The following is a 24,755-nucleotide window of genomic DNA, read 5'->3' as shown; positions in this document are numbered from 1 at the left end:
TGCTGAATTCACCCCTATATTCAATATTGCCAGGGCTAAACAGGAAGTATTAGCTGTCTGTGAGTTATTCCAAGTATTGTGCACCCCATTCTACAAGACAATGTATATACATTATGTTAAATGTAACATGGAATGCACGAAATTATCTGGTAAGAAATATACATACAAAAATTGTGCATGCTAGCTGTTAACTGTTGCTACTAAATAGTCAAGAGTAACCTCATGCCTGTGACTGATGCTTAGTGCTACCTCAAGTAAGGTAACGGACTTATAATTGTACCTTGTCAATTTCTGACACAGAGATATAAAGAAACACTTCTTACTACGGAGTGGCTGCCCAGCTTCCAGCAAAATACTTTGATTCACTTTACCCATAAAGTGGGCATTCAGATTTGCTCAAATGATTTCTGGTAGTATGACATATTGAGTTGTTACAAAGTAAGCCCATAAATGTGATTCACCAGATAAGCAAAAATGAAGATCATATCATCATCTCAATAGATGCAGAAAAAGCATTTGACAAAATTCAGCATTCTTTTATGATAAAATCTCATAACAAAATAAGGACAGATAAAATATACTTCAAAATTATAAAAGTTATTTATGACAAACCCACAGTCAACATCATATTGAGTGAGAAAAAGTTTAAAGCATTCTCACTCAGAACTGGAACAAGACAAGGATACTCACTGTCACCATTTCTATTCATAGTGCTGGAAGTCCTAGCCATAGCAATCAGGCAAAAGAAGGAAATTAAGGGTACCCAAATGGAGAAAGAAGAGGTCAAACAACAACTCTGTGCTGATGATATAATCTTATATCTAGAAAACCTCAAAGATTCCACCAATAAATTCCTGGAATTGAAAAATAACTCAGCAAAGTCTCAGGGCTGCAAAATCAATGTACACAAATCAGTATCATACCTATACAGCAACAATCATTAAGCTGAGAATCAAATCAAAGACTCAATAACTTTCTCAATAGCTACAAAGATAACAACATACTTAGGAAAATATTTAACCTAGGAGATGAAAGATCGCTACAAAGAGAAGTATGAATCACTGAGCAAGGAAATTGCAGAGTAGATAAACAAATGGAAAGACATAACAGGAAGAATCAACATTGTTAAAATGACTATACTACCCAAAGTGCTTTATAGATTCAATGCAATCCAAATAGAAATACCAATATCATTTTTCACAGATCTAGACAAAATAATTCAATGCTCTATTTGGAACCAAAAAAGAGCCCAAATAGTCCAAGCCACCTTAAGCAAAAGGAACAAATCTGAGGCATCACTTTACCAGACTTTAAGCTATACAACAAGGCTATAGTAATGAAAATAGCATGGGAATGGCACAAAAATAGAGACATAGACCAATGAAACAGAACAAAGAATGCCCACATAAAACCAATTACATATTGCCTTCTGATGTTTAACAAAGTAGACACCAATATACATTGGGGAAAACAATCAATAAATGGTGCTGCAAAAAATTGGATAGCCACATGGAGAAGATGAAGGATTCACATGTCTCACCTCTCACAAAAATTAATTCCAAATGGATAACAGACTTAAATCTAAGATATTATCCAAAGTGAGGTGACACAAGACATGGAAAATGGGCCCCACATCTACTCGCTATAAAATTGGTACTGACTGATTAAAACTATGGTTCTCAAATGGTGGCGATGTTCAACAGGAATCTGGGGGTGGGGGCGTGGGGGAAGACCCAATCTTAGGGATGTGGTGAGCATTTTGGAGGGGAAGGGCATCACTCTAACCCTTCTTAGGGAGAGGCAAAGATATACAATGTAACCAAAATGTCAAACAAACAAACAAAAAAGAAAAAAAAAATTTTTATCAGGTGGGGGGCAGGCGGAAGGGGGGAGGAGGAGAAGGGTGTATACTTACATAACGTGTGTGGTACGCACCACCAGGTGATTGGACACGCTTGAATCTCTGACACATCAGGGGGAGAGGGGGCAGGGGCAATATTTGTAACCCTAACAATATTTGTACCCCCATAATATGATGAAATAAAAGGAAGAAAAAAAATTATAAGAATTCTTGCAGAAAATGTAGGAAAAACTCTTCTAGATATCGGCTGAGGCAAAGAATTTATGAAGACCCTAAGGGCAATCATAACAACAACAACAAAAATAAATAAATTAGACTTGATTAAATTAAAAAGCTTCTGTACAGCCAAGGAAACAATCAACAGAGCAAATGAACAACCTACAGAATGGGAGAAAACATTCACATGCTATACATCTGATAAAGGGCTAATAACCAAGTCTATAAAGAATGCAAGCAAATCAACAACTAAAAAGCAAACCCCATTAAAAAGTGGGCAAAAGACATGAACAGAAACTTTTCAAAAGAAGATAGAATAATGGCCAATAAACATGAAAAAATTCTCCATGTCATAATCATCAGAGAAATGCAAATCAAAATCACAATGAAATATCACTCCAGTGAGAATGGCTTTTATCAAAAACTCCCCACACAATAGATGCTGGCATGGATGCAGAGAGAAAGGATCAGGTATACACTGTTGGTGGGACTGCAAACTAGTGCAACCTCTATAAAAATACTATGGAGATTCCTCAAAGAACTAAAAGTAGACCTAACTTTTCATCCAGCAATCCCAGTACTAGGTATTTATCTAAAGGGAAAAAAGTCACTACTTCATAAAAAAGACACTTGCACTAGAATGTTTATTGCAGAACAATTCACAATCTCAAAGATGTGGAATCAAACCAAGTGCCCATCAATTCATAGTGGATTGATAAAATGTGGTATGTGTATACCATGGAATACTACTCACCCATAAAAAACCCAAGTTGATACCTTTTGCAGCAATCTGGATGAAACTGGAGATCATGCTCCTGAGTGAAGTATGGCAAGAACGGAAAATCAAACACCACAGGTACTCACTATGAAATTGGAACTAACTTATCAGCACTCATGTGCACAGAGGGAAGTATAGCTCAACAGAATTTGTACAGGTGAGAGGGGGGAAAAGGAGATGGGTGAAATCATACCTAACAGGTACAATGTACACTATATGGGTGATGGGCTCACTTATAACTTTGAGTCAAACAATACAAAAGCAATCTATGTAACTAAAACAGTTGTACCCCCATAATATTCTGAAGTAAAAAATAATGAAAAAAAAAAGAACAAATGCAGTGATGGTCAAAAGATTCAGGCTATCAGAAAACCTGCAACACAAAAATAATTTGTGCTGGAAAACCACTAACTTCCTGTCCTCATTTTTGTGACTTACAAATACTCAATGCAGAATACTAGCATCTTTATCAGATCTACATTTTCAAACATGTTTCAAAAGCTTTCTGTTGAAAGATTATATAATCCCACACCTGTTTAAATAATGGATGTAACTGCATTCAGATTAAAATGAATATTTGTATATTCTTCACTGTTGTATTAACAAAGCTGCTAGCTTTCTAAAGAAATAAATTGGGTGATCGCAATAAAAAGCTTTTATCATGTTACAGACTGAATAGAAAAAGAGGAACTAGAAAATTTTACTGGTTATGTGGGTGAATAAAAATTGTTTCCTGAGACTAAATAGAAATCCAAATAACTTGGAATTTAAATTTATACTAAGTCACATGGTGAAGGACACCTAAACATTTACATAAAAATACAAGGATTGAGGTAATATCTTTCTGAGAAAAAGTCTAGCTTTCTGCGAAGGGAGAATTTTGAATTAGAGCTGACTGATGAGAGTTTTCTATGTTAATGAAAGACATGAGTCTACTTTGAAATAGCACAAACTTTTGTTTCCTTAATTTTTAATTCAGACTTAGATGATTTAGAGTGGAAAATAATAATAAAGCAAAATAAATCAGTAAACAAATTCAATCAGAAGAGAACTACAAATTATCTTTAGGGAACAATCAGATTGAAAGTAATTTATCTAAAAACAAAAGAATTAGTCTATTAAAAAGGTTGAGCTAAATTAATTCTGAACGTGGAATTCTGTCTGAATTGTATTTTCATTCTGGAATAAGGGAATGGTAAGTACATTTTCACAAGAAAAACAAACAAAAAAAGACTGGACAAACTACTAGTGAGAAGTCACTGGTGAAAAGTGGCCTTACTACCAACTTCTAACAGAGGAAAATAACCTCTCTAACAGAAAGCAAGGGAAATAAACTCACAGCACAACTGCCCTATATTCAGTTAAAACACCTGTGACCTAACTTCTTGTGTCTAAGAGTTCTTTCTCAGCATTGAAGAGCCCTAAGTGGACAGTAGGGATGTGAACTCCCTCCTCCAGCTCTCTGCCTCAGTTCCTGTCCCCAAAACCCAGATTTCAAGAACTCAGATAACCCAGCCTCACAGAAAACAGAAAAAGTAAAGGGCTCCATGACATCTTGCAGCTGCTTCTATTATCAGTCTACTGAAACTGACGAGAAAGGGAAAAAAAGCTCTTTTTACCCTTTAAAACACCAAGAAACTTTCTCTCAGCTACCCAGCATTTTCACTCCTTCTTCTGTGTGCTATGGCATCTCTCTCTCTCTCTCTCTCTCTCTCTCTCTCTCTCTCTCTCTCTCTCTCTCTCTCTCTCTTTCTCTCTCTCTCTCTCTCTCTCTCTCTCTCTCCCTCCCTCCCTCCCTCACACAATCTTTCTTTCTTTCTCAGGAAAATAAATAAATCTTTATTTCTATATATCCTAATCATTGTGTGAGAAATCTTTCTCAGACCACATTGAATTCCCCACCCTAACAACTGGAAGGATATATTTCAGTAAGAATGAAGTTAAACCTAGAAGAAAGGAGTGGGAAGGGGAAAGAGACAAGATAAACTGTAGAAAACTGAAATTGGACTAACAATTCCAAATTGTGGTTGGGTTGGAGAAAAAATATATTGCTAATACATTTCTAATGGGTATGTAAATATTACAACCACTCTGGAAAACCATTTGACAGATTCTTAAAAAAAATGAACCAATATTTGCACTACTAGGCATTTATCTCTAAGAAATAAATATTATTTACATCAAAATCTGTAGAGGAATGTTTAGGGCAGCTTTATTCATAGTAGCCCAAACTATTTACAACCAAGATGTTCTTCAATAGATGAATGAAGTTTTCCATTAAAAATAATGAACTGAATGTTAATGAAATTTGGAAAAATTTAATGGGCAACTCTTCAAGGTCATTTTTTAAGAGAAGAGTATTGAAGTGAAAGTATACCACCAAATATTAAAATATGTAACTACAATAGGCAAATGATGTGCTATCATCTGAAATATTTAAGGATATAGATATAAAACAGAACAAAAACTGCCCAGAAAATAAATGGCTATCCTGTGTGTTATATGTGTGTGTATCCTATTACATAACATGATACACTTATTTACATAGTATATTAAAAGGGCTTAATAATATGCACAAAAGAAAATTAAAAGGGCCAAGTGAACTTGAGGGCAAATCAATCTGTCACTCAATCTGAATGACAGAGAGAAAATAGATGGAGAAAAATAAATAAAGCCTCAGGCACCTGTGGGACTATAATAAAATATGTAAATTTTGGAGTATTAAAGTGTCAGGAAGAGAAAAGAGTGTGGGGCTGAAAGAAAATTCAAAGAAATGATGGCTGAAAACTGTCTAAATTTAGTGGAAGAAATAAACACACAGATTCAAAAAGTTGAGTGAACCTGAAATAGGATATACCTCAATAAATCTTCACCAAGGCACATCACAATGAAACTGAAAAACTACAAAACAAAGGAATAAAAATCTTGAAAGCAGATAGAGAAAAATGATGCATTATCTTCAGAACAGAGATTCGGGTTGTGATGGATTTCTTAATTGAAGCCTTTGAAGCCAAAAGAAAGTGGCACATTTTTGAACTGCTCAAAGAAAAAGCTATCAACTTTTAATCTTATATCCAGCAAAAGTATATTCTGAGAATAAAAGGGAAATAAAGACATTACCAGGCAAAGAAAAACTAAAAGAAAATCTCACTTAAAGATTTTTACAAGCAATTTCTTCAAACAGAAAGGAATAGATTAAATAAATTATCTTAGAGCTCCAGGAGGAAAGAAGGAACAATGAGAAGAGAAGAAATATGAGTACACAATAGGTTATCCTACCTCATTAACTAAATAAATCTAATTTGATGATTGAAATGAAAGAATCATCACTCAATTGGATATTTAAGACAATGATACTTAAAAGCAGGGAATGCCAAGGAAACTAAATGTAAGTAAGGTTTCCACATTTCGCCTAGAGTGGCAAAATATTGATACCACTAGACTTTGACGATTCACATACACATATTGTAATTGTGGTAGGCCTCCCCAAATATGCCATGTGTCTAAATATGTCCAGATATATTCCTGGAACCTGTGAGCATATTACCACATATAGCAAAGAAGAATTAAGACTGTGAATGGAATTAAAGTTGTTAATCAGTTGCCCTTAAAATAGGGAGATTATCCTGGTTTATCTAGGTGGGTCCAAAGTAATTACAAGGAGCCTTAAGAGAAGAAAACAGAAGAGAGAATCAGAAAAAGAGATGTGATGTAGAAGAAGGGCTAAAGGGGATGATGCAATGTGAAGACACAACCCACCACTGAGGAAGAAGAGGCCACAAGCCAAGGAATGTGGACATCTTCCAAAAGTTGGAAAGGGCAAGAAAATAAATAGATAATGTCCTGTAGCCTCAGGAAGGAGCGTAGCATTCCAACGACACCTTGATTTGAGTACACTGACATCTGTGTCAGACTTCTGGCCTACAGTAATGTAAGATGATAAATTTCTGTTGTTTTAAGCCACTACATTTGTAGCAACTTGTTATGGTAGTGACAGAAAATGAATACAGATATGGTATGAAGAATGAGATGCTGCTATAACTAACACATAAAAATAGGAAAGTGGCTTTGAAATTGGCAATGAGAAGAATCTGGGAGAATTCTGAAGAGCATAATTGAAAAACCTAGATTGCCTTGAATATATTGTTAACAGAAATGTGGATGCTAACAACACTTGCTAGTGAAGACTCAGGAGGAATTAAGGAACATGGTAGAGAAAACAGGCATTGTGAACAGACTGTTGGCAGAAATGTGCATGTCTAATGGAGTGAATATGGATGTTAAGAGCGCTGCTGTTGACAACCCAGAAGGAAATGAGAAACATGTTATTGAAAACTGGAAGAAAAAGAAATCATTGCTACATAGCAGTATATAACTTAGAGGAATTATGTTCTGCAATTATGCAGAAAACAGATATTGTAGATGAAGAAATTGGACATTTACCTGCAGGAGTTTCTAAGCAAAGGATTGAAAGTGAGGCCTGATTTCTTGTTGGTACTCAGAGTGAATTTTGAGAGGAAAGACAGAAATTCATTAACAGAAATACGTAAATGAAAAAGGATCCCAACTTGATAATTTCAGAAATCCTCAGCCTAGCCAGTTTACAAAAGAGGCTGAAACTAAGAGATTGACCATAAGGAAATTGTTCCCCAGAGAAAGAGCTGAGGATGTGTCTGAACAATCTTTTCCCTCAGTAAAATCAAAGTCAGAGTATTTAGGCACACAAAAGGCTCTGAAAAAATAGTAAGTGACTCACGGATTCCCCCAGCCGTCTCAACAGAAACCAATAATAATAGAGGTAGTATTCTCTAGAAAAGACATATGGAGAAGGTTTTTGTCTAATGGAGTGAATCTCTGTGACTGAGACAGAGATCCATGAGGTTTTTGAGAATATTATAGCATAAACTCTGCCAGTTCAGACTGAAACAGAAAGAGTATGAAATGAAAGAGCATTGTGAGACCCTCCCAAAATTCTACAGGAAACAGGTTGATAAAACTACTCAGATGCAAAGTTTGTGCTAACCATTCATACCTGTAAAAAAGAAGGAGGAGAATAACTCTGAGAGGCCAAAATGTGAAACTGTGAATCCTGGGAGCAGAGCCATGAAACGCAGGGGATTATTCTCAGCACTGGAAACTAAATGAGGTTTGCCTGGTTGTATTTTTAAATTGCTTGCAGCTGTTGACTAATTTTTTTCCATTTTTTTAACCTTTTGAACAAGAATGTCTATAATTGATATCTTATGCTTGTTCCATTATCATATTTGGGGGGTAGATAACTTGATTCTTGACTTTCACAGATGTAGAGATGGAGATAAATTGTGCCTAAGGGTTGATTATAGCCAGAGCTTCAGCCAAACCTGATTTAGGTGAATTTGATATTACAAACTTTTTCTCTGTTGAGTTTAGAACATATTTTTGACTTTGAGTTGATGCTGTAATGAGTTGATGATGTCTGAGACCAAAAAAGTCATATATATATATATATACAAATATATTATATAATACTTTATAATACATATAACATATTTTCTATATAAACACATAAATAATATTCTACACAAAGAAAGCAGAATACATATGTATTTCTAGTACCTATGAAGCATTCACCTAAGTAGAGCAATACAGGACTATTTAAGAAACCTCAACAAATTTAAGAGAATTAAAATTACACAGAATTTGTTCTCTAAGTGTAATGAAATCAAACTAGAAAATCATTAACAGAAATACAACAGGAAAATATCCAAACAGTGGAAATTAAACAACATACTTGTAAATAACCCATGGTCAAAAAGGAATTTTCAAAAAAATATAAAGAACAGAATACAAGAGAAAATACAATATATCAAAAACATGGAAATATAGATATAGTGGCGCTAAGAGGGAAATTCTTAGCACTAAATGCTCACATTACAAAAGATAAAATATCTTAAATCAATAATCTAAGTTTCTGCCTCAAGAAAATTGAAAAAGAGGAACAAAATAAATCCAAAGAAAGCAGAAAATTTAATGAAATTTGATAAATGAAAACAATAGGAAATAAAACAATAGTTTCACTGTAAAACTCTGCCAAACATTCAAAGAATTAGAACCTATTTTGCACAGTCTATTCCAGAAAATAAAATAAAGAAGGGAAAATTGCCAACTCATTTTATGAAACTGTATTACTCTTGTATAAGTACACTATTACTTTTATGGCAAAACCAAAAAAAGATATTACAAAAAGGTATGCTACCAACAAATGTCTCTCATTAACTTAGACACACAAAAAAAATCCTCAACAAAATAGTAATGAACCAAATCCAGCAATGTATGAAAAATGTGCACTATGACCAAGTGGGATTTATTGTGGGAATGCAAGCTGGTTCAACTTTCTAAAATCAATTACTATAATCCAACCAACATATTAACAACCTAAGATGAAAAGTCATATGATAATATCACCGATGCCTGCAAGATGTTTGACAAAATCCAACACACATTTATGAGGAAAAGTTCTTAGCCAGTTAGTAACAGAGGGTGAATTAACTCAATTTTATAGAGTATCTACCTGTAAGTAACATCACACTTAATGGTGAAAGACTGAGTATTTTTACCCTAAGGTAATGATGTCTGCTCTTTCCCCTCTTATTCAACATAGGATCTGGAAGTTGTAGCTACTGTAGTAAGTCAAGAAAAAGAAATAAAATGCACCCAGATTAAAACAGAAGAAATAAAAGTATTTCCATTTGCAGATATCATCATTGTTTACATAGAAAATTTTAATAATTCTATGTTTAAAAATCCTAAAAATAAAAAGGAATTCAATAAGGTCCCAAGAAACAAATTCAATATAAAAAATTCAATCTCATTTATATATACAAATAATGAACATGGAGATATCAAAATGTGAGCATACCCTTTACAATCATGCCCTCAAAAACAGAACTAATTGGTATACATATAACAAAAAATGTACAGGATCTGTTGGCTGAAAATTACAAAATGCTAATGAAAGAAATCAATAAATCAAAGGATCAAAGTAAATGGAAAGACATATTATATTCTTGAATTAGGAGACAACATGGTGAAGATGTCAATTCTCCCCAAATTAATCTATAGGTTTAATGCAATTCCTACCAAAACACCAGCAAAATTTTTGTAGACATAGACAACCTTAGGCTAAAATTTATATTGAAAAGCACATATGCTACAATATCCAAAATAGTCATTACAAAGAAAAATAAAGAGAAAATAGTCACTCTACCTAATATTAAAGCATGTTATATATCTATATTCATCCATACTATATGGTACTGGAAAAGGTTTAATAGATACATCAATGGAACAGAATAGAGAGACTATTCTGTTCTCTAGAATACGCCTAACAGAAATAGACCCAAACAACTATGCTTAACTGATTATTGATAAATATGCAAATATACTTAATAAAATATAGGCTTTCCAAAAAATGATGTGGAGCAAATGCATCTAAACCTCACATCTTATACATAAACTAAATCAGAATAGATTTCAGATATAAACGTAGTATATAAAACTAAAAAATAAAAAACTTTTGGAAAGATTTATAGGAGAAAATCTTTAGGATCATGGACTCAACAAACTCTTCAACTTGTCATCTAAAACAAGATACTTAAAAGGAAATAATAATCAATTACTTCTCATCAAAACTCAACATTTTTGTTACACAAAGGACTTTGTGAAAAGGATGAAAAACAAGTTACAGATTGTAAATAATTTTCAGACCAAATGTCTAACAAGGGCTAACTTCTAAAATATATCATGAATTTTCAAAACTCAACAGTTAAAAAAAGTAAACAAAACAAACACAAATTTAGAAAATGGCCAAAATAACATGAATATACTTTTCACCAAAGCGGATATATAAAAGAAATATTCAATATAATCAGCCCCAGGGACTTGCAAATTAAAACCATAATGAAGTATCATTATACATCTATCAGAACAAATAAGATTTTAAAAATAATGACACCACCAAATTCTGGGAAAAAATCAGAGCAATTGGATTACTTATACTGTGAAATGTTATAGCTACTTTGAAAAACATTTCATCTTTTTTTAAAGCTAAATATGTGATGAGTTTATATCTAGAAATTGTATTCCTGGGCCTTTATGACAGAGAAATGAAAGCACATTCACATAAAAACTTGTGCACAATATTCATAGCAGCTCTATTTGTCATAACCAAAACCTAAAAACATCCCATATATTCTCCGACAGATGAATGGATAAACAGATCATTATATACATACACATATATGTACACACACACGCATATATGGAATACTACTCAGCAACCAAAGGAAATGAATTATTGATACATGCTACAACACAACATGGATGAACCTCTGGGGAATAATGCCGAGTGGGGGGCAAAGGCCAATTAAAAAGATTACATAATGAATGTATGGTTCCCATTTTATAATAGTTTTGAAATGACAAAAATACATTTTAGAAATGTATTAATGGATGCCAGGGGTTAGAAACCATGAGGTAGGGGTGGTATATATGGTTATAAAAGCACATATAAGAGATACGTGTGCTGATGAACTGCTCAGTATCCTCACTGTAGTGGGACCACATAGTGCCATACATGTGATTAATTGGTATGGAGCTAACACACACATACACCACACACACACACACACACACACACACACACACACACAGTGTGCACTCCTGTGCAGAAATCTGACTAAGATAGGTGTATTGTATCAATGTCAATATCCTGCCAGTGATGTTCTTCTATAGTACTGCAAAATATTACCATTGAAGGATAAAGTATACACAGCATCTTTCTGCATCATTTTTTACATCTACATGTAAATCTAAAATAAACTTAATAAAAATTTTAGCTTGAAAAATGGGCAGGTCCAACTCTGTATGATACGACACATCACTAATGTTTAAAGAATAATATCTTGAAGTTGATAGTGACTGTGACTACAAAACATTAACAGCAACTGACCTAAAATATGTTATAATATGAAAATCTATTATAGATGTTTATTCCCTAGTAATCATGGCCAATGAGAATAACTTGAAACTGTCCTCATAAGATTAATAATATAATAGAATTCACTGTTACGTAGAAACAACTTCCAGCTTTTCATCTCTTAACAGAATAATTTTGCTTTCTTTAATACCTCTCCATAAATCTAATTATTTAATACATTTCTATGAGATTCTCTCTTGTTCTAGAAGTTTTCTCCTCTCGTCTAACACAAAATGTATTGGGAGGATTACTATGTATTTGCCCTTTTTTGTATTTATGGAGTTTAGTTTCAGTTCCCAAATAGGTGGTAACAGTGTAGACAGATGTGTTAGGCTCCTTAACATGTTAAATGCTGAAATAACTCTAGGGATATGAAGGATAATCATGCAAATATGGGAGGAGGCCTTGTCTCTTTTTGGGTGAGAAATATCACCCAAGTATCTGATCATTTTACCTAAAAAATCAAGTCCTTAGTTGAATTTGTCCAACTGGCTCTAACAAATTTTTAATTTCCCTGAAAGTGCATGATGAAATTTGAGTAGGTACAAAGAACATTTTGAATGAAATATAAATGAGTATAAAAACCAATGATTTCTTCATTTATTAAAAATGTTAGCAACTTACTACAGAATGGATATCTGCCACTAGTATCCAAAAACACAGTGGTCCTAAGAGTTCCTTCTTGCATTCTTTCTTTCAAAACTCCTTTTAATAGCTCAGCTTGATAACCTGAGATTTGAGAAATGAAACATTAGAAATTGGGCTTCCACCAAATATAATAAGAAAAATTTCAAATCACTGAAGTGACTAAAGGATAAATGCAAATAATCATCATCATAATCATCATGGATTTTTATAACTTACATGACATTTTTTTCAAATAATGTAGCATTCTATTTATAATAATTACAATAAAAATTCTTAAATTCAAGAATCAGTAATAAATTTGCTCCCTAAAACCTTATCAGAGTTTAACATACTCCATATGGCTATAGTCCACTTGCAGCAGCTTTTACTATTATATTTTAATTTTAGAAGTGTACCTGTAATTTTTGTAGTAAATTTAGCAGAGTAACTCGATTATATAAAACTTAAACTGCAATTTAGCTCCATGAGTACAGTCCCCAATTCTCTATACCTACATATAAACAGATATGGTATGCCTATATATACATTATATATAGTATATACTCACACATAGGATAATGAGACTTTATACACTACATATTGTGGATATGATATAATATATATCTCAGATACATACATTATATGTATATAGAGAAATATATATTATATATTTACATATTTATAAAATATAATTATAAATATATTCCTTATATTTATTCATGTGTTTATGCATGTATTTCTTTTTTCCCACATTGCTACCTTTAAATTTGAGATTTGAATGTAGTAGAAAGAATACTAAATTGAGAATTCAGAGGTTTAAGTCTATTTCTTACTATTACCCTTAAGCAATCCATATTCTCACTCTGGATTACAATTTGCTCGTGATATGAAAAAGGATGGGACCAGAAAAGCAATCCGTAACATAATGTCTAAAGAAAATGAATCCCACATGATGTCATATACACAGAAGAGGTCTATGAAAAAAAATAAAAATTTGACAAAGCCTGCATATTGCATGCCCCCCCTAGAAATTCTCCATGTGCATCAGTCCTACTGAAGAACACTAGTAGCATATGGTTTAATTTAGCCTCGTTTTGCTACCCATTCCTTGAACCCCTTTGGCTTTGGAAACATTTTGGGAAAATCCTATCCTGATACTGAGCAGATATTTACACACTCATTACGTGCTTGGGTCTTGCATTCTCTTTGAAAAATCCTAAACAAACAGCCTCTGAAATTCTTTCTAGTTCTTGTATTCTATTTTTATGTGGATTCTTTTTTCTGTATAATTTCCTATTGGCAGGCTTTATGTATCAGAAGCTTCAATGCATAACTGTTCTTACCAAGCTTTATCAATTTAAAAGGTGTGAACCATGTATGATTCATGTCTACTTGCTAATAGCAAATGAAAAGCTAACTATGGTTCACACGTCTTCACTTGCTTCTAAGCTTTGCCATTAAATAAAAATCCCCTCAGAGCTGCCAAGAATGTGCAAGTTTCTTTCTTTAAATGGAAAAATGGTTGGATGATACAGTTAGATCCTTTTGTACATCAAGAACAAGGATCATTGCAAGGCCACAAAATTTGCCCACTAAATTGAGCATAGAAAGGCAGTTGACCAAGTTCCTTTCATTAAATATCTGAAATTATTTAGGAGAAAATGAAATATTTATTCTGGTTGTACCACATCTCCATAATTTTTCCAAAAAAATGTAAACATATTAACAAGTAAATATAAAGCATAGTTTCGCTTCCAGAAGAAACCACAAACACAATAATGTTATTCATTTTCAGAAGGAATTATAGTAACTATAACCACATCTCTTACCTAGCCAAGGACATGATTTTTCGTTAAATCTGTCACAGTCCACACATAAGCTAGTCTTGTAATCTTTGTATGAATGACAAGGAAACGAAATAAAATTGCAGTGTGTTTCCAAAGATGCCATGAACAAGTAAACTGCTCTCTGGTGGTCACATTTAATATATTCAATTCCTAAGGGTTAAAAAACAAGCAAAATAACTGTAGGTGTATAAAGCCAAGTTCAAGTAATTAGAGAAAAGTTAAAGAATAAATTCTACTAAACACAATGTACCTTATTAATACTAAAGTGTTGATAATAATACACAGTTTTATCTCAAGTCACTAAAATAGTATCACTGAAACTTAAATTTAGTATGCCTTTTGTGTGATATTTATAATAAATTTTCTAAAGTAACGGTTAACAACGATGTTAAATTTCTATGATTTAATAAGCTCTACATGCACAGGGTCACTGTACTTAATAATTAGAGTACACATCTCTACCTTCTACATCTGCACCCCTAACATTTCCACCCAATGTCAGAGATGATTATGAAACCAGGTGATATTAAAGTTTTATAATCATCTTTCCCTTTCCAACCTCTCACATCCTGGACTTTTTGGCCAAACATCTCTAGCTACAGTGGCCTCTGGCCTTGTGCCATTTGGCCAGTTGCCACTGTGGACCGAATGACATTTTCTTTGCTATGCCTCTGAAATGAGCCATATTATACTCCTGGAGCAGCTGCTCAGTTATCTCTATGTACAGGACAAGCAAGTGTCAAGAGCTTATGTTTTGTGTTGTAAAGTAATATCGTGATAGTAAAGTTTAAATCCTTAGGTCAAACTTTGTTATACAATATATTCATGCTTCCTCAATGATTTGTAATTTCTGCTAATGTTTAAAGTAATGAATTAAAACTATTGAGACTATAACATAATAGGTCTCATCCATGACCAAATGAGATGTCTACTGGTTATCTTTGAGAACTAAGCAGGGTCAATTTAAACAATTTGTGGTCAATAACTCCCCTGCATCATGGGCAATGGTGATGAAACCAAAATATTGCATGTCATTCTAAAACACTGTCGTATACCTGAAAAAATTGATTTAGGACAGCCAGGTTGTTTTGTTCCTCCATTTGGGTAAAAATCTATATGTCCCAATGGTTCTTTGATACCTAAACCTGAGAAGAAAAGCAACCAAGAATCACAAAGTGTACATAATCAGGTCACTAGCTTGTACAAAACAAAATCTCTTATAAAATCCATTGAAAGTGACTCTTTAAAAATTCAAATTAAAAATAACATAAATGCTATTTTTTAAAATATGAGTTTTATTGTATTAATTCTTCAAATTAATTCTTCATGAAAGTTATATTTCATTAATTTAATATGTTTACTAGTCACCAGTTTACTATAGGTCAGTCACAATCTTTTATGCTATGAGGACATAAGTAAGTGAAAGCAAAAATTCTTGTAGTAGTGAAAAATACATTCTAATGGAAGGAAGACATAATAAACAAGTAAAAATACAGTATTTCAGATAATAATAAAAGCTATGGAAAAAAATTAAGTAGAGCAAGGGAATAGAAAGTGCTGAGTGAGGGTGATAGTTGCACTTTTTAAGTAGATTGGTTAGGAAATTTCCTGCTGAAGAGGTTGGAGCTGAATGAAGTTGTGAAGGAAGGTCAACTTTCTAAATACGAGCAAAAAAGCAAAAAAAAAAAAAAAGAAAGAAAGAAAGAAATTCAATGATATCCAACAATTTTAGAGATCTGTGAAATTTCCTCATACGTGAACTCAACATGGAGTTCCAACACTAGGGGTTCCGGTTTGAAGCCACCATTCTCCCATTCTCTCCAACCTGTCACTGAAGTAGAATCAACCAACAGGACTGCTTAGGAATCGGGGGGAAGCAAAAGATATGTGATTATCAACTTACAAGCAGCCCTTGATTCAGTCAGGTCATTTCCCTTTTATCAGATGGAGGGGGCAGGGCAGCTTGCTCTGCTTGGGTCATTCATTCCCTTGGTTTCAAGAAGGGTGGGGACAGCAGATATGGCTTTTTAATTTTCCTTTTATTGTAAAATATAACACACATGCAGAAAAGAACATAAAATGTAAAGCTATAGATTAATTAATTATTAGAAAGCAAATAGCCAAGGGAGTGGAGTAGCTACCACTCACTTGTCAAGAAATAACACCTAGGAGCCTCCAGTGTGCTCTTACCCAATCCCAAGCTTCTCTGCTCCCCTAAAAATAACAGCCATCTACTTTTTTATTAAATCACTTTTTGTTCTTCTTTATTTTTTAAGAATGCCTCCTAAAACCCTATAGTTTAGATTTGTCTATTTTGAAAATATATATCAGTTAATTCATATTTTACACATGCTTCTGTGTCTGGATTTTTTTTTAATTATTAGTATGTTTGTGATAATTAAGCCACAGTGTCAGGTGTAAATGTAGTCATTCATTGCTGTATAGTATCTCATTGTATTAACATACTACAACTTATTTATTCATTCTCCTATTTATTCTTTCTCCTATTGGTGAATATTTGTGGTGTTTCCAATTTGGAGCTAATATGTGTTAATACTATAAATATTCTTGACCACATGTAATGCATATATGAAGGTATATCTGTTGGTTATGTACCTAAGAGTAGAATTCTTCAATTTCTGTCAAAGTGGTTGTATTACATTCTTTTCAATAAATGGTCCTATCATGCTTTTTGATTTTAGGCATGTGGTATTTCACTGCAGTTTTAATATTTACTTTTCTTCTTACTAACTTTAAGAAATTTTCATATGTTTGTTGCCTATATGAAAATTTTTCTTCGTTAAATGTCTGTTCACATCTTGATTTTTTTTTAACTAGGTTGTCTTTGTCTTTATTATTGATGCATAGTGGGTTTTTTAAAATCACTTTTCCTACTTTTTTTGGCTTGCTGTTCACTTTCTTACAGTGCTTTTTGATGATCTCAATTTTAATACAATCAGACATTTTAATATTTTCATTTGGGTTAGAAATTTTTGTGTATTTTGGAAAAAATTATGTTCTTTATCGCAATGTTTTGAAGATTTTAAAATAATGCTTATAGACAATCTATTTTCCTTCCACATTTATACATACCATAGAAAAAGAAGTTTTGTATTTTATGTGAGTTAGAGACTTTTTTTTTCAACTTCAGTATGCAATTAACTAAAACAGAACGACTTCGTGTCTTCTTTGTCCTTTGTTTTTTTCTAAGAATTGATCAGTTTTAGACAGTGATATATGAAAGTCAAACATTCTATATTCTTTTCATTATATGAAGGTGAAAGTGACATAAATAAATTTCAAAATAATAATTATTTTTGTCCTTCCCAAAGTATAAAATTTAGCTTTTATAAGCATCTGTAATTCATATTTTTATTCCATTAATTTATTTTGTATGTTTAATATTTGCTGCTTTCTCCATTTCTATGCATTTATTTTATGTTTATTTCATAAATTCTCAAGATAGATGCTTAGATTATTGATTTTATGTCTGAATGTCAATTATTTTATGTTGTAGAGTAGGAACTTTCATTTCATTATCAATATTTACACTTATTAATTCTTTGTTGAAATTTTCAATCTTTTAACTCTTTGAAAATAATAAACACATTTTTTCATAGCCCAGTGTATAATGATTCTAATATCTGGATGCCTGTGGATCTTGTCTGTTGTTTCTGCTGGTTTTTATTCATGCTGGCTTGCTTTAAGTGTGCCTGGTTATCTATATTAGGATGCTAAACATTTATTTTTAAATATTTTTGTGAAAATAATTTGAGACCAAAGGTGATGTTATCTTCCTACAAAGAAACCAGTTGTTAGCTTCTGTTAGGTAACTGGGAGCTCCAATGATCTAGAATCTACTTTAAAAAACTCAGTAAATGAGATTTTTCTGGAAAACTCTGATGAAAGAACCCTGGATAAAGACCTTTAAAATGTTGGTTTACTTCAGGTTTGCTCTTACAGCAATAGTGCTATAGTTTGGAGTCCCAAACAAGAGTAAAAGATGAGATGCTGTGCAAGCCCTATGTGAGAATTTCAAAAACACTTTCCCGTCTCTGCATCAGAAAACCTTCCATCAAAAATGTGATTGCAGGCCAGCACAGTGGCTCACTGTAATCCTAGCTCTCTGGGTGGCCGAGGCATGCGGATTGCTCAAGGTCAGGAGTTTGAAACCAGCCTGAGCAAGAGTGAGACCCCATCTCTACTATAAATAGAAATAAATTAATTGGCCAACTAATATATATAGAAAAAATTAGCCAGGCATGGTGGTGCATGCCTGTAGTCTCAGCTACTTGGGAGGCTGAGGCAGTAGGATTGCTTCAGCCCATAAAAAAATAAAAATAATTTAAAAAATGGGATTGCAAACTACCAGCTCACCTCCCTTGATTTTTTATAACTTTTGGATGATGGATTTTGGTCATTTTCTTCAATATCTCAGAAAAAATGTTTGCCCAGTTTACCTAATCCACAAATCTAAAAGGCCACATGGCTTCTTTAACACATGGAACTGAATAAGGACAAGGATTGTAGGCAAATAGAAGATGAAGTAATTGGTCATAATTCAAGGAAAAGCCAGTCTGGCAGGTATGTGCTGAACCCAAGTATCTCATTCAGAAATTCCCTAGGACAGGTGAATATGCAGTGTCAAAAATCTGTGTTCCTTAATAGTGATTGGCATAAAAAGATCAATCAAAGGTGCCAGCCATGTGGCATCTAGTGGCAGATTAGACATGATGTGTTGAGTCATCAAAAGATAAAGTGGGGATGATTAATGGGTGCAAAAATATAGTTAGAATGACCAGGATCTAGCATTTGATAGTACAATAGGGTGACTATATTTAACAATAAGTTATTATATATTTGAAATTATCTAAAATAGTAAAATAAAAATGTTCCTAAGACAAAGAAATGATAAATGCTTTAGGTGACAGATACCCGGATTACTTTGACTTTACTATTACACATTGTATGCCTATATCAAAACATCACATGTACCCTATGAATATATACAACACACTATTACTTATAATAATTTAAAAATTTAAAAATATGTTGCAAACATAAGACAATCCAAGTTGCACTCTTTTAGGATAAGTCAAAAATGCAAACAAAATAATAAAAAGTATGAAGAGGTAATTCAAAAGGTCATTGGCAGAATTAAAGTTAGAGTTTCAGAAAGACTTAAGGCAAGGGAATACAGTGGAATTGGCCAATAGATGTGTTGTGTGTGGATGTACTAAGTTGAGATAAAGGGCTAGAAATAAAAAAGACATGAAAGGTTGAGGTCTCATACTAAAACTATGATTTTTTAGTCATTGACTTCTTATAAGAAGTAGGTAAACCTACATTCAAAAAAAAAAAAGGAGCAGAATTCTTCCATTATAAGTCTAATGGACATGTAATATGTAATCATGGAAGTTGAAAAATTGTTATCTATGGCATTTATATATTTCACATACAAACAAAAAAAAAACTGGTATGGATCACCACAAGATAAATTCAGAATAATATGGAAGCAATTATACCACCTGGATAAAAGAGAACCTGAGGGAACAGGGAAATAGGAGCAGTTTTAATGTCACTTCCTCTTGTCTCTCTTTTAACACCACACCCTCTCCATATCCACAACTGCAATACACCTTCTCACTGTTATTCTGATTCAGTTAACCAGAATAACATATTGGTTAAGTGCAGACACTGGAATCAAAAGATAGATTTCAAATTCTGGTTGTGCCAATCATTGGCCTTGTAACGTTGACTCTAGTTTCCCCATGTGTAAAAGGGGAATGTTAATGATTAACTATCTCACAAGGACTTGGAAGATCGCACAAAACACTTAAAACACTGCCTAAGGAATTGGAACTATTCAATAAATATTAGTACTATCAGATTCAAATCAGGAAATGCATAATGACATTCTATTCCTTAGAACTGCCTGTCCAACATACTCTTGCAAAAATTCCAATATCCTGTTAGGGATGTTTGAGTAAGACAACTAAGAATAGAGAAATTACTTCTGAACCGCTAGGGGTAACTAATCTTCTTCACCTATGGCTGAAATGCTGTGCTCAGCTCTGGTCAATATACATCAGAGCAAGAAAACAAGTGGAGAGAATGTCAACCTAAATATATCAGGAACATTAAACACTGGTGGAAATGTGATCAAATCAATAAAACTGTTAGTAACATGAACAGGATAAATTCTTATTTATCTGTTTCAATGTTTTAGGATGAAATGACAGTTCCTGAAACCTGAAGGAGGTAAGCTGAAGAAAAAGAGTGCCATTTGACAATGCAGAAAACCACTAACCCCAAGAAATATTGCTAGTGGAAAATATTATCATACTATAATTATAGATTTTAAATCATTTTATCTACAACACTTCCTCCTTCTATGTTCTTCTCTCCTTCAGAGTCTACATTTCCTTTTTCCACTTTCAAATAATTAAGCAATAAATCCTGCATGGTTACCATTGGAATCAGAATGGATGACATCCACAAACTTTGCATCAGTGTAGTCTAATCTGCTATATGACGGTTTTCCAGAGAATTTTGGGCCAGCCGGGTCAAGACCTGAAATGAAAGAAAAAAAACTACCAATCTAATCAAGTCTACAGTGTTAATTATATTGCATTCTTGCATTATTACTACATGATAAGCATAATAAGCATGTATAGTTTTAGTTTAAATCTATCAACAATATATCTAATGATAAATGGAAGTGGATGAATTCAAAATACCTTCATTATTTGAGTAATACTACTAATCTTCAGAGGTTATCAAGTTAAGCCACACTACAGAGGCATCAACAAAATATTATACAATTTTTTGGAGCATTTTTATTTAAGAAGTAATTAGGAGTAAACCAGTAGTAACTTTATATTAAATAATAATTACTACTTTTCCTGAGGTGAGGAAGGAAACAATGAATACCATCTTGTCCTCTCTTGAATCTGTACTTTACTATGAATAGTTCACTGTGCATATATCTGTAAGTCTAAAATGCTTTTTTATGTGCCAAATGTAATTTGGGCTATGGGGTAAAACATAGTATTCTCTTATCATTCATTACTCACAGGAGTTGCCCATACACTTTCAAATAAAAATATATTAAAAATTCCATGGAACTGCTGGTGGGATTGCAAACTAGTTCAACCTCTGTGGAAAGCAATATAGCAATACCTTAAAGCGGTACACGTAGATCTACAATTTGATCTAGCAATTCCACTACTGGGCATATACCCAAAAGATCAAATGACACTCTACAAAAAAGACACCTGCACTCAAATGTTTATAGCAGCACAATTCACAATTGCAAAGTTGTGGAAACAACCCAAGTGCCCATCAATACATAAGTGGATTAATAAAATGTGTTATATGTATACATGGAGTACAATTCAACTTTAAGAAACAATGGTGATATAGCACCTCTTGTATTTTCCTGGATAGAGCTGGAACCCATTCTACTAAGTGAAGTATCTCAAGAATGGAAAAAGAAGCACCACATGTATTCACCAGCAAATTAGTATTAATGGATCAACACCTAAGTGGACATATAGGAATAACATTTATTGGGTGTCGGGCAGGTGGGAGGGGGGAGGAGGAGATGGGTATACACAAACATAATGAGTGAGACGTGCAACGTTTGCGAGATGGTCACGCTTGAGGCTCTGACTCGAGGGGGAAGGGGGAGCATGGGCAATATACGTAACCTTAACATTTGGACCCCCATAATATGCTGAGATAAAAGGGTTATAGGGTTAGGGTTAGGGGATATGAGGAGGCCGGGCTCAGTGGTTCAAGCCTGCAATTCATCAAGGACTGAAAGCCCCGAGTCAGAGTGCCTGCGGACATTCCATGGAGTCACTCATTAATAGTTTTAAGCATCTACTATATGCCAAGCTTTTTTTCTATGCTCTGGGGACAAAGTGATGAATACAAGAGACTACAATCCCTGCCCTAATTAAGTTTACATTCTAGTGAGGACTGGAAAAAAAACAAGCCTCTCAGCTCTTTTTTAAATAACATTTTCATATAAAGCTCACTGGTTTTCGTTATTGGTCTTGACACTCCTACCTGCTTCTCAAAAGGATGTGAAGTGAATTTTAACAAAAATACGTGTATCAGTCAGTTGCAATAAAGACTTTTTAAGAGAGAAAAAAATATTCTATGGAGTATGGATATTATTTTTCAGGTATCCTAAATTCTAAATAAAAATATAAGTTCATGACCTTCTGGAGAGTATCAAAAAGATGGGGGAGGAGCTAAACATTTATGCAATGGAAGAAAAAAAATCATCTTGATAAGGTATTTTAAAAAGTAAAATATAATGTTTATCTCAGGCCCTTCTATTATCCCTATTTTATTTAGCTCACTTGACTGAATAAGACAGAAACTCCTCTCTTCCTGTAAATTATTCTGATGTAGAACTTCCACATTTTCTGGCCTTTTAAACCATAACAGTTTTCTGGTAGTTGGGGTCATTCAAACTGGACTAATATGTATAAACACAATTTAAAATAAAGTAGGATTATCACCAGTTTAAATTGAGCAAGTATAGTCCTTGAAGGGGAATGAGCTTCAGGTGCTAAAAATGTTTATATAAATCCTGGCTTAGCTGTGGCGTTGTGACCATCCTGCATTCATTCATTTAACCTCAGTTTTTACATAGGTACAATGGGGTCAACATTAAAACCGATCAGAGTAAGTCAGGGCATCCTCGAGGGTAATAAAAATCCTAACTATCTATATAAGTTATTCACCTCTCTCATCCCCCTTTTTTGGCAATTTAACTAAAGACTTGTTATTAACTAAAAACTTGCTATTACCTTTTATTCACACTTGAAATTATTACAAATCTTCTATGAACAGAGACATCAATAAGAAGAAGAGGTAAATTGGTTGGGGAGGAATATTATCCTTCTCTTTCTAAAATTACTAATACCACTAAAGGAAAGAGTGAAAATTTATGTCAGAATTATTCAGTTACTGACCTTTCTGGATGCAGTATATTTGTTATGGAAATATGAGGGAAACTTGGATCCAGACCCCTTGAACTTGGATATCAACTCTTGATTCTCTTCTGACATTTAAGTAGAATTTTTGAAGAATTGAAATACATCAAGGTTTGTGAGAATTAGGTACATAGTTAAATTCCTAGCTAATATATGAAGTATTTTCTATTTAATGGGCGAAATTTTCCTCTGTATTCTTACATTAATGTGTCCTTAAAATGTAAATAGGAGTGCAGAAATAAATCTTTTTCTCCCATTCTATCTGGGTAACTTAAGCTTTGTTAAAAACTTAATAAGACTTTCAAGTTTAACTAAAACAAAGACTAATAAATATTTGAGTATAAGATAGAAAAAAAGTTTATTGTACCTGTTAAATTTTAAATAAAGTAATTTCTGCTGATTAAAAGTGTGCTAAAGCAATACTTTTATAAAAATTAGTTTTACCTGTTATTCTCCCGAGTTGGCCATGAAATGTCTTTCCAACAAATCCACTAATATGAGCCCCTAAGCTCACACCTATGAAATGAAAATTGTCAAGAGATGCTCCATGCTTCTGCAATTGAAAATGCAGTGTTACAATATTCATTTGAAGTAATCACAAATCATGTACCATCCATCAACATTTAAAATTTTTTTTCTGGGTTAATTCATTTCTGGAAGATAGGGAAGGAGACTTTATAGTTTCAGAACAACTATGTATTTGTTCAACTTTTGCCATAAAATATTTGATTTTTCTCTAATTCATTTTTAATAATCATACCATTAAATTTCTATTTAAAAATTTAAAATTTTTATCATCTCTTATATAAATATATGTAAAATGATGATTTAATTAATAATGCATTTTTATAATAATAATTAATGTTACTAAGTGCTTACTTTGTGCTAGCTACCTTGATATGTGCCTTATAAATCTTATAATTAATATTCCCAATTACCTCATGAATTATTCATTTTTATTCTATTGCTTAAATGTCCTTGGTACCAATTAAATGGTAAAGAAATATTTGATCAATTCCCATTTTATTAAGGAAACAGTGTCAGAGGTTAATGACTTGCCCAAAGCCACATATATTTATAAAGGGAAAAGATAGATTTTAAGCAGCTATGATCTAAATATTTTGCCTCCCCAAAATTCCTATGTTGAAATCTGAACCCCCAAGGTGATGGTATTTAGAGGTGGGGCCTTCTTAGAGGTAAAAGAATTGTGTAATGAGGGTGGAGCCCTCATGAATGGGATCAGTGTCCTGATAAAAGAGGCCTGAGGGAGCTCCTTTTACTCTTCCACCACAAGAGAACTCAGTGAAAAGGCACTATCTATAAACCAGGAGTTAAGCCCTCACCAGATACCCAATCTTTAGGTGACTTGCCCTAGGACTTCCCAGCCTCCAGAACT

At 33.2% G+C, this 24,755-nt stretch overlaps 1 protein-coding gene across 6 annotated transcripts in view; it reads right to left on the bottom strand.

Annotated features, from left to right (window-relative positions):
- Positions 1 to 24,755, bottom strand: part of LIPI (lipase I) — a 58,888-nt gene that overhangs the window by 18,924 nt on the left and 15,209 nt on the right. For 2 of the 6 annotated variants that reach the window (XM_012785984.2, XM_076005386.1), the window contains 5 exons: positions 23,804 to 23,912; positions 20,817 to 20,918; positions 15,401 to 15,490; positions 14,328 to 14,495; positions 12,496 to 12,600 (listed from right to left, as the gene is read on the bottom strand). In XM_012785984.2, the coding sequence (XP_012641438.2) occupies positions 12,496 to 12,600; positions 14,328 to 14,495; positions 15,401 to 15,490; positions 20,817 to 20,918; positions 23,804 to 23,912 (574 nt within the window). The remainder of the gene's footprint in view (positions 1 to 12,495; positions 12,601 to 14,327; positions 14,496 to 15,400; positions 15,491 to 20,816; positions 20,919 to 23,803; positions 23,913 to 24,755) is intronic. The other 4 variants (XM_012785985.2, XM_012785988.2, XM_012785987.2 and 1 more) reach the window with 4 other exon arrangements.

The sequence above is a fragment of the Microcebus murinus genome, chromosome 1 (genome assembly GCF_040939455.1).
Source record: "Microcebus murinus isolate Inina chromosome 1, M.murinus_Inina_mat1.0, whole genome shotgun sequence".
NCBI lineage: Eukaryota > Metazoa > Chordata > Mammalia > Primates > Cheirogaleidae > Microcebus > Microcebus murinus.
Note: the sequence above shows the minus strand (reverse complement) of the source record. Positions and strands in the feature narration are given on the sequence as shown.